At 38.4% G+C, this 19,579-nt stretch overlaps 1 protein-coding gene across 7 annotated transcripts in view; it reads right to left on the reverse strand.

The window, feature by feature from the left end:
- The window catches only part of fgf13a (fibroblast growth factor 13a), a 153,476-nt gene extending 134,637 nt beyond the window's left edge, over positions 1-18,839 (reverse strand). For 2 of the 7 annotated variants that reach the window (XM_077236230.1, XM_077236225.1), the window contains exons 1-3: positions 18,807-18,839; positions 18,604-18,716; positions 17,149-17,329 (exon numbers count right to left, since the gene is read on the reverse strand). In XM_077236230.1, the coding sequence (XP_077092345.1) occupies positions 17,149-17,197 (49 nt within the window). In that variant the 5' untranslated portion in view covers positions 17,198-17,329; positions 18,604-18,716; positions 18,807-18,839. Of the gene's footprint in view, positions 1-17,148; positions 17,330-17,410; positions 17,739-18,603 lie in introns of those variants that run through there. The other 5 variants (XM_077236224.1, XM_077236223.1, XM_077236228.1 and 2 more) reach the window with 5 other exon arrangements.
- Positions 18,840-19,579: the final 740 nt, after the last annotated feature.

Here is a 19,579-nt window from a genome sequence, read left to right on the forward strand (position 1 = left end):
AAAGGCGGTGTTTCCCTGTGTGGACTGTGCATAAGAGTCAGTGAATGATGCGGGGTGTTTGCGCCGTTCAAATGAGCTTTGGGGAAAACGTTTCAACCTTATTTTGTTCGTTAAGTTTTTTCTTTTATTTTTTGTTTACTGAAACTAATAGTTCTAAAGCAGTTTTCTTTTTTAGCTAATGTTCGTTTATCTTAACCTGTTTTTGTGTACTGTATTGTGCTGCATACTGTCCAGTGTCCATGAAAGTTTTTTACAGTGTATTCAAATGTAGGTAGTGTTTTTGTTATTGTATATATATGTTATAAGTTATTGTATCATAAGATTTGTTTTTATTGTACAAAGAAAATAAGAAAATATTTATCAATTAGGCTGGAAAATAAATGTTCACATTCATTTGAATTTAAATGTTGTGTCCTGATCTTTATTATTACCTATCGTAACATTGTAAATCCATTTATTTTTAGATTTTGTATTGATTATTGAACTTATTTACAAACAGGGCTGTACTAAACAGCTTTGACGTTTCCTAACTTTTTGCATGTCTATTCATGTGGTAAGTGCGGTGAAAAAAAACATTTTTTGACGCAAAACTTTCCTCACATAGAGAGGCAGCACGTGTCGGGACAATCTTTCTTCCGTGTTTGTTTTAAGCGGTTTTAATGGCGATGACGTCATAACATGACGACAGGAATTAAATGTTTCATCGGAAAACTTAAAGAGAAGGTTCAAATGTAGTTTAGTACGGCAATATGAACGTCAAAGTATGAGCGTTCAGAATGACCGCAATGGTCGTTCTAGTAGTAATGGAATTCCGGTAGTTCTAGTGTCAAACAACCATAATAATAATAATACATTTTATTTGTAAAGCACTTTACATTTGACACCAAATCTCAAAGGGCTAAAAACACATCATGTTAAAAAGGCAAGACTAAAAACAAGCATTAGCTATTAAAATAAGCCTGTGTAAAAAGATTGAATCCCGATAGGAATCCCGATGAGGAGTGCATTATAGTAGTCCAGCCTGGAGGACACAAAAGCATGGACGAGCTTCTCTGCAGCAGAAAGGGAGAGGGAGGGGCGCAGTTTGGAAATATTGCGTAGGTGAAAGAATGCAGTTTTGCAGATGGTGGTGACATGACTGTCAAAGGAAAGGTGGGGGTCAAATTTTACCCCTAGGTTAATAACAGAGGAAGAGAGAGGAGTGGTGTGTCCAAAAAATGAAAAAGTGGTAATTGGAGAGGAGCGGAGTTGATGAACAGTTCCAGTTTGAATGGCCTCTGTTTTGGAGCCATTTAGCTGCAGGAAGTTTTGACTCATCCACGCCTCTATCTCCTCCAGGCAGGAGCTAGGGCGTGCAGCCGTGGCAGAGGGGGAGGTAGAGGAAGTAACTTGAAGGTACAGTTGTGTGTCATCAGCATAGCAATGGAAGTTAACTCCATGCCTGCTGATGACACAACACAAGGGGAGCATGTAAATGGTGAAGAGGGTTGGACCGAGTACGGAGCCCTGTGGGACCCCACAGATGACAGTGTGGGGTCTGGATTTTACATCCCCCAGAGGTACATACCCGGCTCTATCAGTGAGATAGGAGTGAAACCATTTCAGGGCAGTACCCGAGAGACCTGTGTAATATTGAAGTCGATGCAGGAGAATGTGATGGTCTATAGTGTCAAACGCAGCAGAGAGGTCGAGAGAAATGAGGAGGGATGTGGAACAGGAATCAGAAGCCATCAGCAAATCGCTGGTGACTCTGATAAGAGCTGTTTCTGCGCTATGGGATGGACGAAAACCAGATTGAAATTTCTCATATAGCCTGTTGGATTTGAGATGATTATTGAGCTGGGTGGAAACAACTTTTTCCAGAAGTTTGGAGATGAATGGGAGATTTGAAATTGGTCTGTAATTCGACAGCAGTGTGGGGTCCAGGGTGGGTTTTTTGAGGAGGGGTTTGATGAGAGCAATTTTGAGGGAGGTGAGAACATAGAGAACATGTCTCTACGGACATGTTTATTATTTTACTTATGAGGGAACTGATAGAGTTAGTGTGAGTTTTAAGCAGAGGAGATGGGAAGGGATCAAGGCGGCAAGTGGATGTTTTGGATTTACGAATGATGTTTTCGACCTCCTGCTGCGTTGTGGACGACAGTTTTGATAGGGTTTGAGCAATTGGTGTTGCGGGCAGGTCTAGTGAGGTGCTATTTAGAAGTGGAAATGAAGAGCGAATATTGTCTATTTTTGATGTAAAAAATCAAGAAACCGGTTGCAATTTATATCGGTTGGACTATAGAATGGGGAGATCTGTGGTTTGATGATGTGATTTATTGTGGAGAACAGTTTTTTGGGGTTACCTGGGTCGTTGTTTATAAGTGTTGAGTAATGTTCTGATCTAGCCTTGGAGAGTGCTTTGTCATAAGCCCTACGATGTTCCCGGTAGGCCAACTTATGCACCGTCAGGTCAGATGTTTTACAGGCACGCTCCAGGACACGGCCAGACCTCTTCATCCCTCTCAGCTCGTTTGCAAACCAGGGGGCAGAGCGAGTAAACGTGACTGTCCGGGTTTTTAATAGAGCAATACAATCCAGAATAGAAGTGAGGCTGGTATTGTAGTAGTCCATTACATCATCAGCTGATGAGTTAGGAGGGGGGAGAGATGCTGGAGATATTGACTGAGGGAGGTAGCGTCCAAGTTCTTGATGTTCCTGAAGGTCATATGGCGTTTTGGTTTGGTGGGAGGAACTAATATTGGGACCTCAAATGTAACTGCCAGGTGATCGGAGACACCCACGTCATACACCTGAAGGCCTGAAACTGAGAGGGAGTCTGTAATGACAAGGTCGAGCGTATGCCCCCTATTGTGTGTGGGGGCATCCACAAACTGTTGAAGGTTAAGACAATCCAAGGTTTGATTGAAATTTGAGGCCAGTTTACAGTTATGGGAGTCCACGTGTATGTTGAAATCACGAATAACCAGAATATTTGAGTGCGCTGTGCAGACGGAGATTAGAAAATCATGAATGTCAGAGATGAAAGTTGGTTGTGGTTTGGGAGGGCGATAGACAAGGGCTATTTTTGCTGAAAAAGCTTTTTTGCAACTGAAAACCAGGCTTTCAAATGAGCCAGTACTGTGCACAGACACGAGGGATAATCCAATGTTGCTGCGATGTAAAACAGCTAGGCCCCCACCACGGCCAGTTGTACGAGCCTTATCGAGATATTTGTACCCGGGTGGGCAGGCCTCATTTAGGGATGAGTATATTCCAGGCTGCTGCCATGTGTCTGTAAGACAGAAAATGTCTATCCCCTTATCCATATGGTCGTATATAAGTCCAGATTTGTTTGACAGGGACTGCACATTCAGCAGTTCAATGTCATTTGAGCTCTAAAATCCAGTTTATTTATAGGGCGGAGAACCCTGCGATCCACTCCAGGTTTTACAATGCACCGTTTACACCCAGCACTATCTATGCTAGGAGTGGCGGTACTCTGATGACGGAAACGGTGACGTGTCAATTTCGCAGCGGGATGCGATGCCGACCAGAGGGATGGGATGGAGCTGTGGTCACCGGATTTAGACACAACAAAACGGCGCCTTGATCCCCTATGGATATATCGAGGTCGGTACGGAAGATCCAATTGCTGCAGGGGAGCTCGGCCCCTGCCATTGAGAGCTTGGAGATGTTGCATCGAGGCGTCGGACCACAACATGATGCTTGATGTGTTAGCAGCTAGCCGATATCCAGGCGAGTACCGGTGAAAGACAGCAACACAAGCCAAGGTAATCCACAGCTTTCACAGGGATGGTATTCCACATGCAAACATCCGCTTGAAGGCAGAGGTAATGCAGAACCCGAAGTTGGTTCCAGGGCTCAGAGATTTGAAGACAAAGGGTGGAGAAATACACTCTGACTTTGCCGGTTTCAGCTTTCTATTTCTGTAGCGATTTCAGTAACTACAGTAAGAATAGTACGGTAGGGCGGATTTGCACGAATTTGAAGATAATTTACAGAGAGTTTGCAAAGAAGCGGCAAAAAGCCAGCGCCAGCGTCCTCTCTCCTCGCTCTCAATCTCTCTCCTGTATCTTACTTAACCATCTTACTTAACCATCTTAACTATTTAAATAGCAGAACTACTTTACACAGACTAGATTGGTGGCATCTTCTCAGACTTCATCTTAAGAACTTAAAATGCCACTTCTTGCCATGTCCATTACAGTCATTTTTTAGTTACGAGGCTGCCTACAGAAGATGTGACGAATGTTGCAAATCCATTTGTCCTTTATGTCAGAAGATGCGCGAGCACTTGGAGATATTTGATGTAGATTCATCATCTGCTTTACATTTACCTGGTATTGGCAGTACTTTTACAAACTTGGCCATGCTTAGTGCTAAACTATGCATCATTCATTTGTAACCCGTGCTGGCAAAATGAGTCACAATGAGCAAATTTTCAAAAATGAGTTATTGTTGTTTTCATTCTCTATTCAAAAACATTCTATATTACATTGTAACTATTACATTCTCTATAAAAAAAAATGATGGATGATTTGTTGGAATCAGAGATAAAATTAGAAATGTACATATTTGAAGTTGATAGAGTCAGTAAAGTCAATTTCGAGAATAATCTAGTTAACGTATTATTTTGTTGTTTTATTTACATTAAATGACATAGAGAGCAGCGGGTTTATTAGGCTGCTGTCACTTTAAGAAAACAAATGCACAGACCTCAGAGAAGTGAGAGAACGTGCAGCTGGTATCTGTGTATCAATACTGCGGAAAGGGAGTTTTGGAACGTTTCAGATATCATTCAGTATCATTATATATCTAAATATCAATATATTTGACTACACAAGTGTGAAGCGAGCCGCTCTAAGACGCTGCAAACACCAGATCATTAACTGCTCATGAGTAAAAGAACAGTTTAGAGCTCCACTCTGAAAGTGCATATTTAATTACAATTTTGGTTTTATACTGTACCTACCTCGTACCAGAGAAAACCAAAACAAGGCATCTTGAACCTCTACTTTACTTGTTGCTTATGAAATGCAAAGGCAGAGAGTCATTCCCTTAATTTGATAACACTTAAATACTTGTCAATCACTGAGTGAGAAACTTGACCGCTAATTCACAAACAAGTTGTCTTCTGTACGCTTTGCAGCAGAAAATTAAATCCCATCAAGCAGTGCCACGTTCAGGCCCGGGGGAAGTGTAATTAGACAAAACACAATATCCACAGCAGGCCCTGAGACAGAGGCAGCTCAGAGCGTCATTGACACAGGTACAATAATCAACAAGCAGTGATGGTTTTAGGATTGAACCACTGCCGCTATACTTGAAATGTCATGCGTGACTGAGGTAAAATAGAAGTCAGTGCAGGTAACACGGATCACTGGAAATCAAGTAGCAAACAGCGTTGCAGTAATTATGCATTTGGTAGTGTTTTTGTAGCTGCAAGGTTTTTCCTTGCTCTGGAGAGCAAAAATAAAACTAAACCGCTGGAGTCTGATGAAAATTTCACTCCCTTACATATACCATGTCTAAGATGTATTAAAAATGTACTGCATGACCTTGTTAGAAGCAGCTGAAGGCTAAGAACTCATTTATGTTTTCAACTAACAACAATTACCACATTCTCCATTTCAGCCACAAGGTTTTGACTAGCTGAAAGAAACAGCTGAGATTCATGACAAAGTAATTAAGTACAACCCTGACACATGCACTCTGTGTGTGTCTACTGTACATAGTTTGTCTTAGACATGTTCACACCGAGTCCAAGTCTGAGCCTTTTGAAATGAGCCCAAATCAACTTTTGGTTCAAATCTTTTGTTTTCTGTCACATGTTAGATATAAAAAACCTTTCACAAAACAAATAATTTTAAATATTTTATATATATATATATATATATATATATATATATATATATATATATTTTTTTTTTTTTTTTTAAGAGATTTGCTTTATCATTATTGTGCAAAATGCACATTGTGTTTGAACATAACTGTGTGTCCACAGGGTGTGTAAACAACCGCCCTATTATGGTAAAAATCCACCAACTCCCCATTTTTATAATCCCCATAAATCAGAAACAGTGTCTTAAAGCTACAATATGTAAGAATTTTGTAATAAAATATCCACTTGCACATTGTGATATTTCCTGCAGTTGTGACCTAACAATAACCCAAGTTCCCAAAGATTTTTAATTTCAGAGAAATTCCAATTTTAAATAATGGCTCGTCCCTGTTCACTTATCGCCTGTCAATGACCTAATATCCGCGTTATCCCTTGTTTCCGCTCGCACTGCCATAGTAACCATGTCGACAGACGTGGACAACTGCGTTACGTCTAGCGGCACGTTGAAACATTAAAGATCATGGCAAGCAGACTTCGGGACAAAAGGAGAACTAAAAGAGGATCAATATCAGCCTGGCGTTTTTGCCGAGAGCTCCACGTCTGTGACAAACTTCGACTTGACAGAGAAGCCACTCTTGCATGTACTTTATTAGACAAGTGAGCAAATGCACATAAAACTAATCAATGTAATATAGCTCAACATGATGAAATGTTAGAATATGATCAGTATGTAACTCTAATGTAGATCTAGCTTACTGCTAGTCTTATACAGACAAACTAACACAATGAATAACATTATAACTTTCAACACACTCAAATGCAGTTTAGTGTGATAGTGTAGACCAAGTGAAACAGCGCTGCGTTACCTCACAAGTTTAATTCGTCTGATAAACTGACCTGTGTGAGTATTAATTCAGCACTTGCGGGTAATTCGGTAGAATGAAATTTCCTTATTTCTTTATATCCGCGGGACTCGTGTGTGGCGCTGATATCTGTCTCTCTTTAGCAGTCGCGATCTGCTTCATACCACAGTCATGTTAAAAACATCAATGTATTCACTCATCCATAAACATTATTAGATCCATCAGCATGATGACAAGTTCCATAATTCCGCTTATGCATCATCAACCTACGCCTTTGTTAATGTAAGAGGTTAGCAACCCCTAGCGGCGAAAACAATTACATATTGTAGCTTTAATACGAGCTGTTCCAGTTTTCTCCCTACAGTGGCATCACAGTAGGGCAAGCCCCGCCAATGACTGGTAACGATCTCTGCCCTATTAGCATAGATCCTGCCCTTAGTGAGCCGCACATAGTCCACCATGTTTATATCTTCGCTAGAGTAGCTATAGTGATAAAATGTCTGAGCTACATAATCATTACACCTGTTCTGTTTTTGGATGTATAGTTATGAACATTAAAGACTCCATAATCTCCAGGTATCTAAGCTACTGATGATGCAGTGGATGAATTTCATTCATGAATTTGTGAATTTATGAAATTCTGACTCCGGTTTGAATATATAAGGCTGAACTAGGGATGGGCGATATACTGGTAGACACGATTAACCGGTATAAATTTGTCAACCATTTTGGACTATCGTCTCTATCGCAATTACGCACGCTCACATTAATGTGCAATGCAGTCACAAAAGCATTTGCATGTGTTTTTAGGTATAACAGTTTAAGAACAAGTGATTTTCAACTGTTGAATCACAGTAAGTAGCAAAAGACAACTCATTTTGCTATACGCACGTGCTGTCAGAGAGACTGTTTCTGAGCGCGTTCTGAGAGACTTGGCACTTGAAACCGCTACTAATAAAGCGACTAATTGGGCTTGAACAGTTAAACACACATACTTATGCGTAAAAGTAACTATGTCTTTGCAAGTAAACACAGTCAATTATCTCTTAAGTCAACAAACAGTTGAGAAAGAAAACACACAAGTATATTGGATCCGTGCAGTTGGACTTAAAGTGACAGCATCCATATTTACATGCTGCCATTATTAATGTTAATCAAACAACAAAAAAGAGAAAATCTCTCACTGCTCTTCACTGAATACCTTAACTTTATTAAGAATAAATGTATATTTAATTTACACAGTGAAGACTAAGCAATGTTTTTTATACATTTGATACATTTTATACTTTATACAGTGTGTGTAGTACTTCTTATATCTAGTGCTTAAAGTTTTTAAGTCCATTTCATTTGTCTCTTTGTTCTATTGTAGTTGTGTTTTTCTATGCTTTTAATTATTAGTTTATTTGTTCTTTCTTCATCACTGTTTACTTGTCTTCAGTAAGCGTAAGAGTGTTTTTTTTTTACTTGGTCTTAGTTTTCTAGTGATTATTTAGTTTTCTTGTGATTTTGAAAATGGTTCAATATCACAAGAATAGTTTTCTTGTGATATTGAAAATGGTGACAAGAATTATGAAATTTTAAAAAGTTTATCCAAAGAGTTGGTATAATAAAAAACGAATTTAAAGCATAAATAACTATATTGTGATATATATTGTTTTCGCGAAAATAAAATTACTCATATCGTGATATAAGATTTTGCTCATATCGCCCGACCATATATAGGCTGAACACCGGTATTGACAATTTCTGACATATTTGTTGCAGTTTTGTTGTTGCCAGAGTATCCGAAGCACAAGCTGTAAAGGCACCACCCTCTTCTGGAAAGGGGGCGGCAAGCAGCAGCTGATTTGCATTTAAAGATACACAAATGAAAACAGCATGTTTTTACTCCCACATTTGGGGCATGCCATAATAAATGACCTGGGGGGTATTTTGAGCTGAAACTTCAGACACATTCTGGGGACACCTAAGACTTTATTAAATCTTATAAAAATGGGCATAATAGGTCCCCTTCTAAAAGAGAAAAGTAGGAATCAACAATTTCTTTAACTATCTTTATCTAATACAATTTTAATTAAAAAAAAAATAATTTTTTTTTAAACTTAAATGTTTATTCGTAAGTCAACAATAAAGTCCCCATAATATTGTTCTAAACTTGTATGACTGACTTTCTTCTCCAGAACACAAAAAACTATTTTGAAGGATGTTGGTAAACATGTTGGTGACCATTGACTTATATTGTATAGACAAAAAACACTAAGACTTCTCAAAATATCTTTCCTTCCACAGAAGAAAGTAAGTCAAACAGGTTTGGAATGACATGAAGGTGAGTAAATTAATTTTTTTGGGTGAACTATTCCTTTAAAGTAGTTGACCTGCTGCAGTTAATAATTTTATCCCTAAAAAACAATTTTTAATAATTAATTTAATAACAATTTTTAATAATTAAAATTACATATTTAAAATAATTTTTTTTTAAATAATTTTTTCATGCCTTAAAATAGCTTGAATGTAACTACACCCTTGCTTCATTTAAGATAAGTAAATACTTGAATATTCAAATTGGTCCCCGCCTCCACTCAATCACACCAGCTCGGACTACCTGATCCACTCAGTCAACTGCAGTAAATGCTACACAATGGAAAGTGGAAATATTGGTGTAATTCAGCCATATATGTTGAAACAGAAACAGATTCAGAAAATAAGAAGAAGAGCGAATTATACAGGGCTGTCTACGAGTCGATATTTCAGAATGGTAATGCGTTTTATGTATCACTCTCTACAACGTCGAATACATAACCGTAATTGAAATGATTAGGTTTCGGCTTGACAATGTGTTCAATTTGTTGTTATTGTTACAAACCACGTTCCCATTCACCATCTCAGAGTCACACAGATACCTTCTAAAAATCAGCCTCCTTAGAAATGTTTTAAACATCATGGAAAGTCAGTGGAGAAAGACATAATTCATCATAACATCGTAAAATACATCATATACATAATTCACCCGCTATATTGCTATATGTACCTGATTTTTCCTGTCCCTTCTTGAAGTTGTTCCTGAGCTCACTGTGGAAAAGCCTGCACATTGACCGGATTGGTCACGTATTTGTGAAGGTAGATAACTGGGACCCTTTGAGATTGTCTTTGGTACACTGCAGTTTTAAGGAAAAAAATCCTCAGCAATGGTGTTGACTGATGAATTTGCACATGGTTTGTCTTAAAGCATATTAAGACACCACGCAGACATATAAAAAACATTAAAAACTTTATTTTCAGCACAGGGGGTCTTTAAGTGCAACTTGGAAACTTAAGTCTGAGGCTCAGACAAACCTATGGTTTGTGCATACAATCAAAGTGAAAATTATACAAAAGGAACAGATTAGCTGGGTCCAAATTCAGAGGCTGCATCCTTTCAAAGGACGCAGACTTCCAAGGCCACACCTTCGAAGCCTGCAAATGTCAGAGCGAGCGTTGTTAAATGGGACTTCTAGCATAAGGACAATTTTTCTGGTCACGTAGCAACTGTGACAGCTGCCGTTGACAAGCGTCAGTAATGTTTCTATTGGACTTTTTAGAAAGTTATATTCAACTGTCTAAAAAACAAATCAGGGTTCACAACCTGTCTAAATAGGTTCACCTAGGTCCTACTCGGTACATAATAATGAGTATAAACTATGTAAAATAGCATTTTAGATTTAATTTATCAGCATAACGAGAGTGAGACGAGCTGACAAGACGATGGCGGAAGATTTAGTTTCAAAGCGAAATGTAAATTGCCTATTTGGGAATATTTTGGATTTAAACCCAAAGCTAATCGGGAACCAGCAAATATTAATTTACATTTTACATTTATTCATTTAGCTGACGCTTTTATCCAAAGCGACTTACAATTTCTATATTTCAGAGGTCGCACGCCTCTGGAGCAACTAGGGGTTAAGTGTCTTGCTCAGAGACACATTGGTGTCACACAGTGGATTCGAACCCGGGTCTCTCACACCAAAGGCATGCGTCTTATCCACTGCGCCATCACCACCATTAATGAGGCAATCTGTAGACTTTTTCCTGATGAAGGTGGCAGTATCGGAGGTAACACTTTCATTTACACTACTTAAAGCACACCATAAGAATGAGGCTGCCATGCTTATTCTTTTATTTAATAAAGCCATATTATTAGTTTGTAAAATAAAAGTTCTATGTTTAATATAAGCGATTTTGTCATAGTAATGAAAGCTTAAGCGTAAGTTCTGCCAGGAAGACTCAATCGTTACGTCACTTATTACCTTCACACCTAACCAATCATGTTCTAATACTTGCAGTATAAAAGATCGGTACTGAGTTCGCAGATGCTGACGCAAACAATTACTTCCATCCTCCCCACCACCAGCAGGATGGTCCCTTCCCATACCTCCCAGGGGTTCGGCTGCGCCCCTGCCTTCGCCTGCAGCCAGGAAATGCAATATTCCGCTACCCTCGGATTGTGTGCTACGGACGGGGTCTATGCCAAAGAACTAAATATTTGCTTGCTGGGCTGTTAATAAATATATGCTTTTGTTACATCATTTTATCTGCCGAGTATATCTGGTAGAACTGTTTTGTTGTTGTGTTTGTCATTAAGAATAATAATGAGCCCACCGTTCAAGCAATTTCCATTTTTATATTTTTATTTTATTTTGTTTTGTATCTATAAAATATTTGAGTAAATTGAAACCCAATACTTGCTACTAATTAAGAAAATATAATCCAGCAATTTCTCAAAAAATATCCTGTCGTCACCAGCATACAATGAATTCTGGGGTAGGGTAGGCTGCGAAGGATTAATCTGTTGTATTCTTCAATGCCCAGGGAAAAACAAACAGCCATTTTAATGCGGCCTTTGAATGATGCAAGCCTCTGAATTGGAATGCAGGAATTGACAATAGTTTGTGGATGAATCTTGTTCCAAACATTCCATGATGTTACACAAGTTACTGTCCTCTAAACTGCCCTAGTGTACTTCAAAACTTAGATAGCAACATAAAAAGTGAAAAGCCTTTGTACATAAATGACAAAACGAAGCGGCTTATCTTTATATCAACAAATGGCATGAAAATGCATTTCTAAATCTCAAACAATTCCATTCAGACCTGTAATCCAAAATCCTGAATTGTCACGTAATCCCACACCTACAAAAAATTGTCACTGAATCCAGCCATTAGTGTAATGAAAGAACCCAACAAATAATACACATAGCTAGATCAGTAAAACATGATTATGAACACGATTATTTCAGAGATTATGACTCAGCTGAAAATAATACCCAACACACTGTTCTCAAAGAAACCTACAACACACTAGATACATATAGGAAAATAGTAAATACATAATTGCTGAATAGCCTCACCATTAAAGGCTTCGTGATAACTAAATGGAGGAACACGAAGAGGAACGCTGAGATATTGAATATTCTGATTTAGAGGATGTGCAGCAGTGGCCTACATGCACAACACAGAAGGACTGATTGGGTTTTAATCCCCATAAATGTATTGCTGCATAAATCCCATTACAACCATCACTAGGCCACTGCTGTCATCAGTCATTATATGAAAACTCCATCACAATAGACCATTTAAGGTCACTTGCTCTCTTTCTCTCTGCCATTTCTTTCACATCAATAATTTTTTCCTCTTATAATTGAACTTTGTGAACTCAGCATTGGCAGAACATGTTATATTAAAACGTCCAAATTATTCACATGACAAATGAACAGTAAAAAAACCCCAAATAAATCAAAGGTTCAGGGTAAAAAGGGCTGGACAAAAAAAGAACAAGAGAGAAATGTACAGCAGCAACCACAGATTATGTTTGTATTATATGACGTTTACTGTACATCATAATAAAATAGATAGAATGTAATAATAATAGGACTCGCCATTGTATTCTTGAAAGCACAACTTTGTTTGCAAGGCAGACATATAAAATCATGTGTCCCCTTTACTTCCAGAAGAAAGACAGCCAATCAGAAAAATCCTTGCCAGATCAAAAAAGCATTGTCCAGTTCTGTGTGCAATATATGCACCAGTGGGCCAGCGAGATTGTAGGCCTACACACTGAGGCTGAGAATGGGAACAGTGAACAGACCATCTGATCTGAGCAATGTGACCTATAATTTATAAATTGCCATCTGAACAAAAGCTGTTTCCACAGGAACTAAGAGGGTAGCTCAGACCTCCAGTCCATTCAGCTCTCTGGATTACTGCTCCTCTCACATCACCACAGGTATTTGAAGAGTTTAAGGTCACAGCATTTAATTAAGAGGCTCACCTGGTTACTTTTTGCTCTACTATATTTGAAGGTGACATAACCATGGTTTGCATGAATATTAATTCTAGCATGAATATGCATCCCACTACGACAAAAAAAAAATACAGTAAACCATAATGCTGGGTTCAGGCAAATTGCCAAAGCAAGGAGAGACACTTGAAATTTCATGACTGTTCTCAAAAACAAAATTTTAATTTTTCTCTTCTTCTTTTCAGGCATGTTTTGAGGCTGCTGTTATGATAATCGGTGGGGTCTTGTGAGGAGCTGGAGATCAAACTAAAGAGAGTAATGGCCGGCCAATCAGAGAGCACTAATCATGCTGCTTTTACCAGCACAGCCGTCATTTACGAGGTGGAGGGAACAGCTATAGAGACAGGCCCGGGACATTCCCAAACATTTCAGAGAGCAAGGAGCTGATGCAGAGTGACAGCTCTCTAATGCAGATGGAGTCTTGCTCTAGGGCTGCATGTTGAGATTTCTGAAAGCGCTGAGGAAGCTGTAGACTACAATGTGTAGCACTGTCCTGAATCACACCGCCCTTACACAGCCTTTACAAAACACTTATTATACAAACATTAGACACTTCCAAAATGATTACGATTCGTGCAACAATTAGTATTGTGCAACATCATTTGCTACCTATATTAAATACTTAAAGGTGCTGTATATAACTTTTTCACTAAAGTATAAAAATACCATAATATATGTTCACACACATATACATATACATATATATATATATATATATATATATATATATATAAATAGAAATATATATACTCGTTTCTCTGAAAAACACTTCTACAGACATTTTTTTTTTACTTTGAAATGTGCGTTCCGTGTTTTAATGTCTATTTTTGTTTTGGTCGGTGTGATCTCGCCCACTGCCAATTCACCCAATAATATTTCGACACCCCGGTACGCCAGTTGGCAGGAAACATAGCCAGCAAACAAACTGGGTCAGAGATTGCAGATTCTAACCAACCTAAAAATTCTTGGTATCCATCTAAAAATCTCTATGGACGAGAGCATATTAAAACGCGAATAAATCAACTTAGTTTATAAGTCTCCTCGGCTTTCATCGTCAATTGCGCTCACATGTTACGTGTCCTCAAACTGGCAACCTGCATGTGCATCGAGTCTGAGGAGGAAGGGGCGGGGGAAACAACGATCTCCAATATTTTGAATTTGGACGGCAGTACCTATTTCGACCACTAGCTGTCATTCTTACAGACTGCACCTTTAATATAACAACATTGGGTCATTTTGTGATAATGGGGAGTTTGTGCTTGTATTGTTCCACACTAGTAAGCGGTAAAATGTGGAAGCAAACTACCTTTGATGATGGAGAAAGTTTGGGGTTAGCAAGATATTAAGACTGGAGTAATGGCTGGTGAAAATTCAGCTTTGCCATGACAAAAATAAATAAATAAATAAATAACAGAAAACAGTTATTACAGTCACAAAATTACTGTTTTACACTATTTTTTTTATCAAATAAATGCAGAATTGGTGAGAATAAGAGCCTTCTTTTAAAGACATTTAAAAATCAGACCCCAAACTTTTGAACAGTAGATATTAGTCTGTTGTACTGAATATCATATTAATATTCAACACAACAGCCCTCTTAGTTTTGTGAAATGACTTAAATGATGTAATACTTTATTTCTGGAACTCAGGAACTTAAAGCATGTTTGCATTTGAGTGTCAAAATGTGTTTCCCCTCACTTTGGGGGCGGCAACATCCAAACAACAAGTTCAAAGTCTGCTGCTTAAAGCTACTGGCAGCATTTAACCATCTGAAACGAACTGTAGAAAACATCCCTTTATACACGAGCCATTCAGCTATTTAATTTACTTGGGTCCAGCAGATCAGTGAATTTGGATGCTGCAGCAGTCAGGGTGCAGCTATGCCAAGAAGATTAGAGCAGGTGTCAGAGCAGGGCACAAAAAAACAGCTTCTGCTGCTTTGTGATTAATGAAGCCTCTCTAAATTATGCTCTGGATGCCTATTGATCTGGCACTGCATCTGACCTGGAGATGAATTCATCTGCAAGGAAATATGAAAGACTCGCAAGCCCTGCTCAGCCAGTCCAGAGCCTGTGGCATTCATCCTCTGGCTAATTAGCCAGTGCCCTTGAGCATTCAGCACCATTGCCCTAAATTACAGTGCAAGGGTAGACTGATATTTATCAAGCCCTAAATAACACATATATGGTTAAAAAATCATAATGGTGTAAATATAAACGAGCATATAGCTGACATTGTCAATTTTTAGTTGTTGCCTCTTTTATTAAGAGATATTGACGAAAAATAAGAGAAAGAGAGAGAGAGAGAAGGGGATCTGTGCGCATTTCAGATTCAAACTTGCATCGCTAACATGATCATCACCACAACTCCAATGTGTCAAAAGCTTGCGCACTGTCGTTACACCATGGCATTTTTCCAATAGCCATGCCAATCTAATTTTATCAAATATGTGATAGTACTTCAAAGTTATTTTTTTGTGTGAATAAAGACCAAGATTTAAATGAACTGGTTTTAAGACAAGATTATAAATTTATGTGACTGAATCAACCTGACATAATTTGGCAACACCAACCAAAAGGATTTTTTATGGGTAAGTTTAAGTAGAAACAACCTTTAATGCAACAACTCCCCACGGCCCACATCTATTTTTACTGTGAATTTGCTAGCCACACAAAGTGTGAATGTCTTCACATAGTTTCCTTTGAAAACAAAAATGATCTCAATGACAACACTGCTCATGCTGATGCAGCGTGCAGAAAACCAAAACCGAAACTTTCACACATCCCGGGTAACTGACAAACGAAAAAGGGGTGGTGAGAATCCCAAAATTAACACAATCCTTGAAGTTTTAATGATGTAGAGGCAGCCACTGCAATGTGTTTCATAATAGCTCAAAACAAATAAGATGAAAGCCGGCAAGCTGAGCAAATGAGTCACGTACAATGCTATGACAAATTCTGCCTAAAACAAAAACAAAAACTAACTCCTCTCGGTTTTCAACAAAGTCTGCTGTATATTTACTATAAACACTTATAATAACAAAATACACGAGGATATGCTAAAATGTCCATAACATACTGCCAAGATAGCTGTCTGTCTGTCCATTTTTCTCTACGTAGAGAGGGGAATGGATTTCTTTCTCTTTTCCTCGTGCACATATATAAACAATACAATAAATATACAATGTTAATAAACAAACTTATAAACAACATTTTCCATTAACATATAAGGCTAATCACTCATCTTTACTTCTGATCAACATTACACTCATATCAGTAAGCCTATGGAATAATTAAATAATCAACTTCACAAAATACTCAAAAATCTATGAGACGGAAAGTATACAAAACGTTTTATTAGGACAAAGTAAGATTCGATTTGTGTTTTTTAGGCTATTTATCTGTGGGGTTTCTTCAGTCGGAACAAAGGACCACAGCATATTCATGTCGTTGTAAACTGAACTGAAACCCATTGGCAGACATGCACATTTATCGCGCGGAGGTTTCTTTGGCAACCCTGTAGCCCCTTTGTCTCCATGGCAATGGTTGGCCAGTTTACATCCAGCTAAAGCGCGGCTGTTCCAGAGACATGCAGAAGCTCCGTTTTACGCAATAGGTCATTTGCGCAGTAGCTACCCAAACAAACGAATAAGCGTCATCACACAGCGCAGATCGTTGCAAATGTGATAAATAGCTTATTTGAATAGTTACTGAGACCTGTATGTGCAATGAAGAAAACATAAAAGGGACTTTTAACAGAACAAGCATGGTTTTTATTGAAGGCTTCGTTAAAGCGACAGCCCGATAATTCATCTCTGTATAACAGACTGAATAAGATGCTGATTTTCTGTCTTTATCAGATGGCAGTTTTTTCCTACTCGGCGAACCAGCTAATCATTCATACTTGTGTAATATGGTGGATATATATTCTCATAAACGTTTGTCCTAGACCAACGTTTGACATGAATTTTGGCCAATTTCCATTACTGCTTTTATGTTTTCACAATTGAGCAACAATGCAACGAGTGGGAGATGAATGAGCTCACGGTCGCTTTAAATCTGTGATGCACGGTGAGGAATCGAGACGTTTTAAGACTCTTCTTACCCTTTGAAGCATCCTTTTCTTCTTTAGACTTAGCCACTTTTCCACTCATAGATCCCAGTTTGGATGTATAGATCCCGATTTAGATTAAAACCCGAAATCCTTCAGTCGTGTATACCCACTGTCGATTTAGAAAATCCTTGGCCAATCCAAAACAAAGGTACCAGGTGAGGAGATAAGAGCTCTGTAAGAAACGCATTTTAAATAAACAAAAGTATTTTTTTCTTTTTGTAAAACATCAGAGAGAAAGTGATGGTTCTCGTACCTTCTATCGACATTTATCAACAGCCGTCAATGCAGTTAAACATACAGACAACAGAAGTCGAGTTTACAAAGCGCGTGGATAGTAACAAGTCCGCCAATGTCACAAAAAACAAAGACCTTCAGTGTTCTTTGTTATCAACAAGGTTATCTCACCTTATCTCTTCCACGTTGTCTCCTACATTAATGCACATTGATATAGAAAAAAGGCTCCCGCATGAAGCTCGAGGTGGTGAAAATAAGACTAACCCTGGCGAATGAAGCAAACGAGAGAACAAAAAGCGCGAGGGAAGGAGAGGGGCTTCCACCGAGTGTCAGTCGACGTCAGCTGTGACACATTGGTCGCGAGCGCTGATTAAACCTGAGGAACCACCTTTTGAAACTGTAACAGATGTTCACACATGTACCAGCCTGTTTGCAGAAACTGGATTTGATGTAAAACACGGAATAATGTTGTATGAGCAACAGGAGTATTGAGTCAAAACATATAGCACCTACACATGTAAAGGAAATAAAACCACTGATATTCATAATAATGGACGGCTTACGGTGGAACAATTGTCTGTTTGATATTTTCCAGAAAGGTATGGTACACTTTGTAGGCTATTTCTTGTTTTTAACGATGCTAAAAAATTCCAGTCCACGAATTCCAATTAATATTAGGCCAACTATTTGTCTACCTTTTCAGTCGCTTATAAAACTTGGCCTAATATAGGCTAATGTACTAATATATATATATATATATAGAGAGAGAGAGAGAGAGAGAGAGAGAGAGAGAGAGAGAGAGAGAGAGAGAGCGAGAGAGAGAGAGAGAGAGAGAGAGAGAGAGAGGTTGTTGTTTTATGGTAAAAGTAGCTTAGTAGCCTACAGTTACCGTAGAATGAGCATAGTGAAGTCAGATTGCATGCAATAAATATTTACAAAGGGATACTGTAGAAGCTCAAACACATAGTTTTTAGGATTAAAAACTGTAAACATCAGTTGTTAGCCTATATATGCACCATATTTTGAATATGAATGGACACGTCGTCCATGTTTATGGCTATTTAGCAGGCAATACAAATTATTGATTTTTTTTTTTACCTGCGCATCTTTGGAGTTGACAATCAAACTAACGTCGAGGCGAGAATGATTTTGTACCGTCTTAAAAGTGGTCCTGACACAGTAGGCTATCTCAGGTAAAAGATAATTTCTTACCTGTTTAATCGATGAAGAGATGTAGCTACAATACCGATGAGGTAACTCTAGGTAATTCAACCACGAAGTAAAGTTCACGTACTGTAGCCTACTCCTTTGTCCACTTTTGACACCTATTGAATCACAGATGTTTCGCTTTAAACTGCTGGATTTCTTTGTCCCTGCTAATTTGGAGTTGACAGAAACCAGACTCTGTGTATCACCTGACGGATTGTAGCCTACTCCTTCTCTGCACTGAGTAGAAGGAACCAGAAGGCGATGGTTTAAGGATCCATACTTGCTATTTTTAGCGACAGTTGGACGCCTTTCAAAGTTTCATTGACCAGACTTTCTTAAAACGGTGTCCAAAGCTTTAAACTAACAGTGCTGGTTTATGATTTGTTAAATCATAATTAATTAAGCAAATTATACCTCAAACAAGGGTTATGGAAGAATTATAGAATAGGTCCCACCTCCATTATGTAACTGACCTCACTGTATCTCACAATGTAGAAAAACTTTGAATTATTTAATACAACATATAAACAGCATACACTCCTCTCAGATGGGCAAATAAATTCTACAAAAGGGAAAATGTAAAGCTTTTACTGGAGGAGGTGAAATATACATTTTTAGCAGCTGCATTTCCAGCAGAATGAAGTTTACCTCCGCAAATAATTATGCCATTTTTAGGTGCAATCTACAAAGTCACCTTGGAGAATTCAAGAATATAGCTGGCATAAAAAGAGGCCATCCAAGATGAGTTAAAGGGGTTTATCTGAGCACAGTGTGTATGTTCTGGGTTTCCAGTTTGTCAGGCAAGAGCTCACATCATAGCATGAGAGAGCTGGCTATTCTAACCTCGCTTTGCCCTTCACTGTTACTTTGCTAACATACACAAATTCGGTCAATCTACACTTAATTTAGTGTTGGAAGTCTGTTGTTCTCACATTGTAATTATTTCTTTTCAAGTCTGTCATTATCCTGCTTATGCCAC

This window comes from Siphateles boraxobius, unplaced genomic scaffold, assembly GCF_051911475.1.
Source record: "Siphateles boraxobius isolate OS27281-9 unplaced genomic scaffold, OSU_SipBor_1 2, whole genome shotgun sequence".
NCBI lineage: Eukaryota > Metazoa > Chordata > Actinopteri > Cypriniformes > Leuciscidae > Siphateles > Siphateles boraxobius.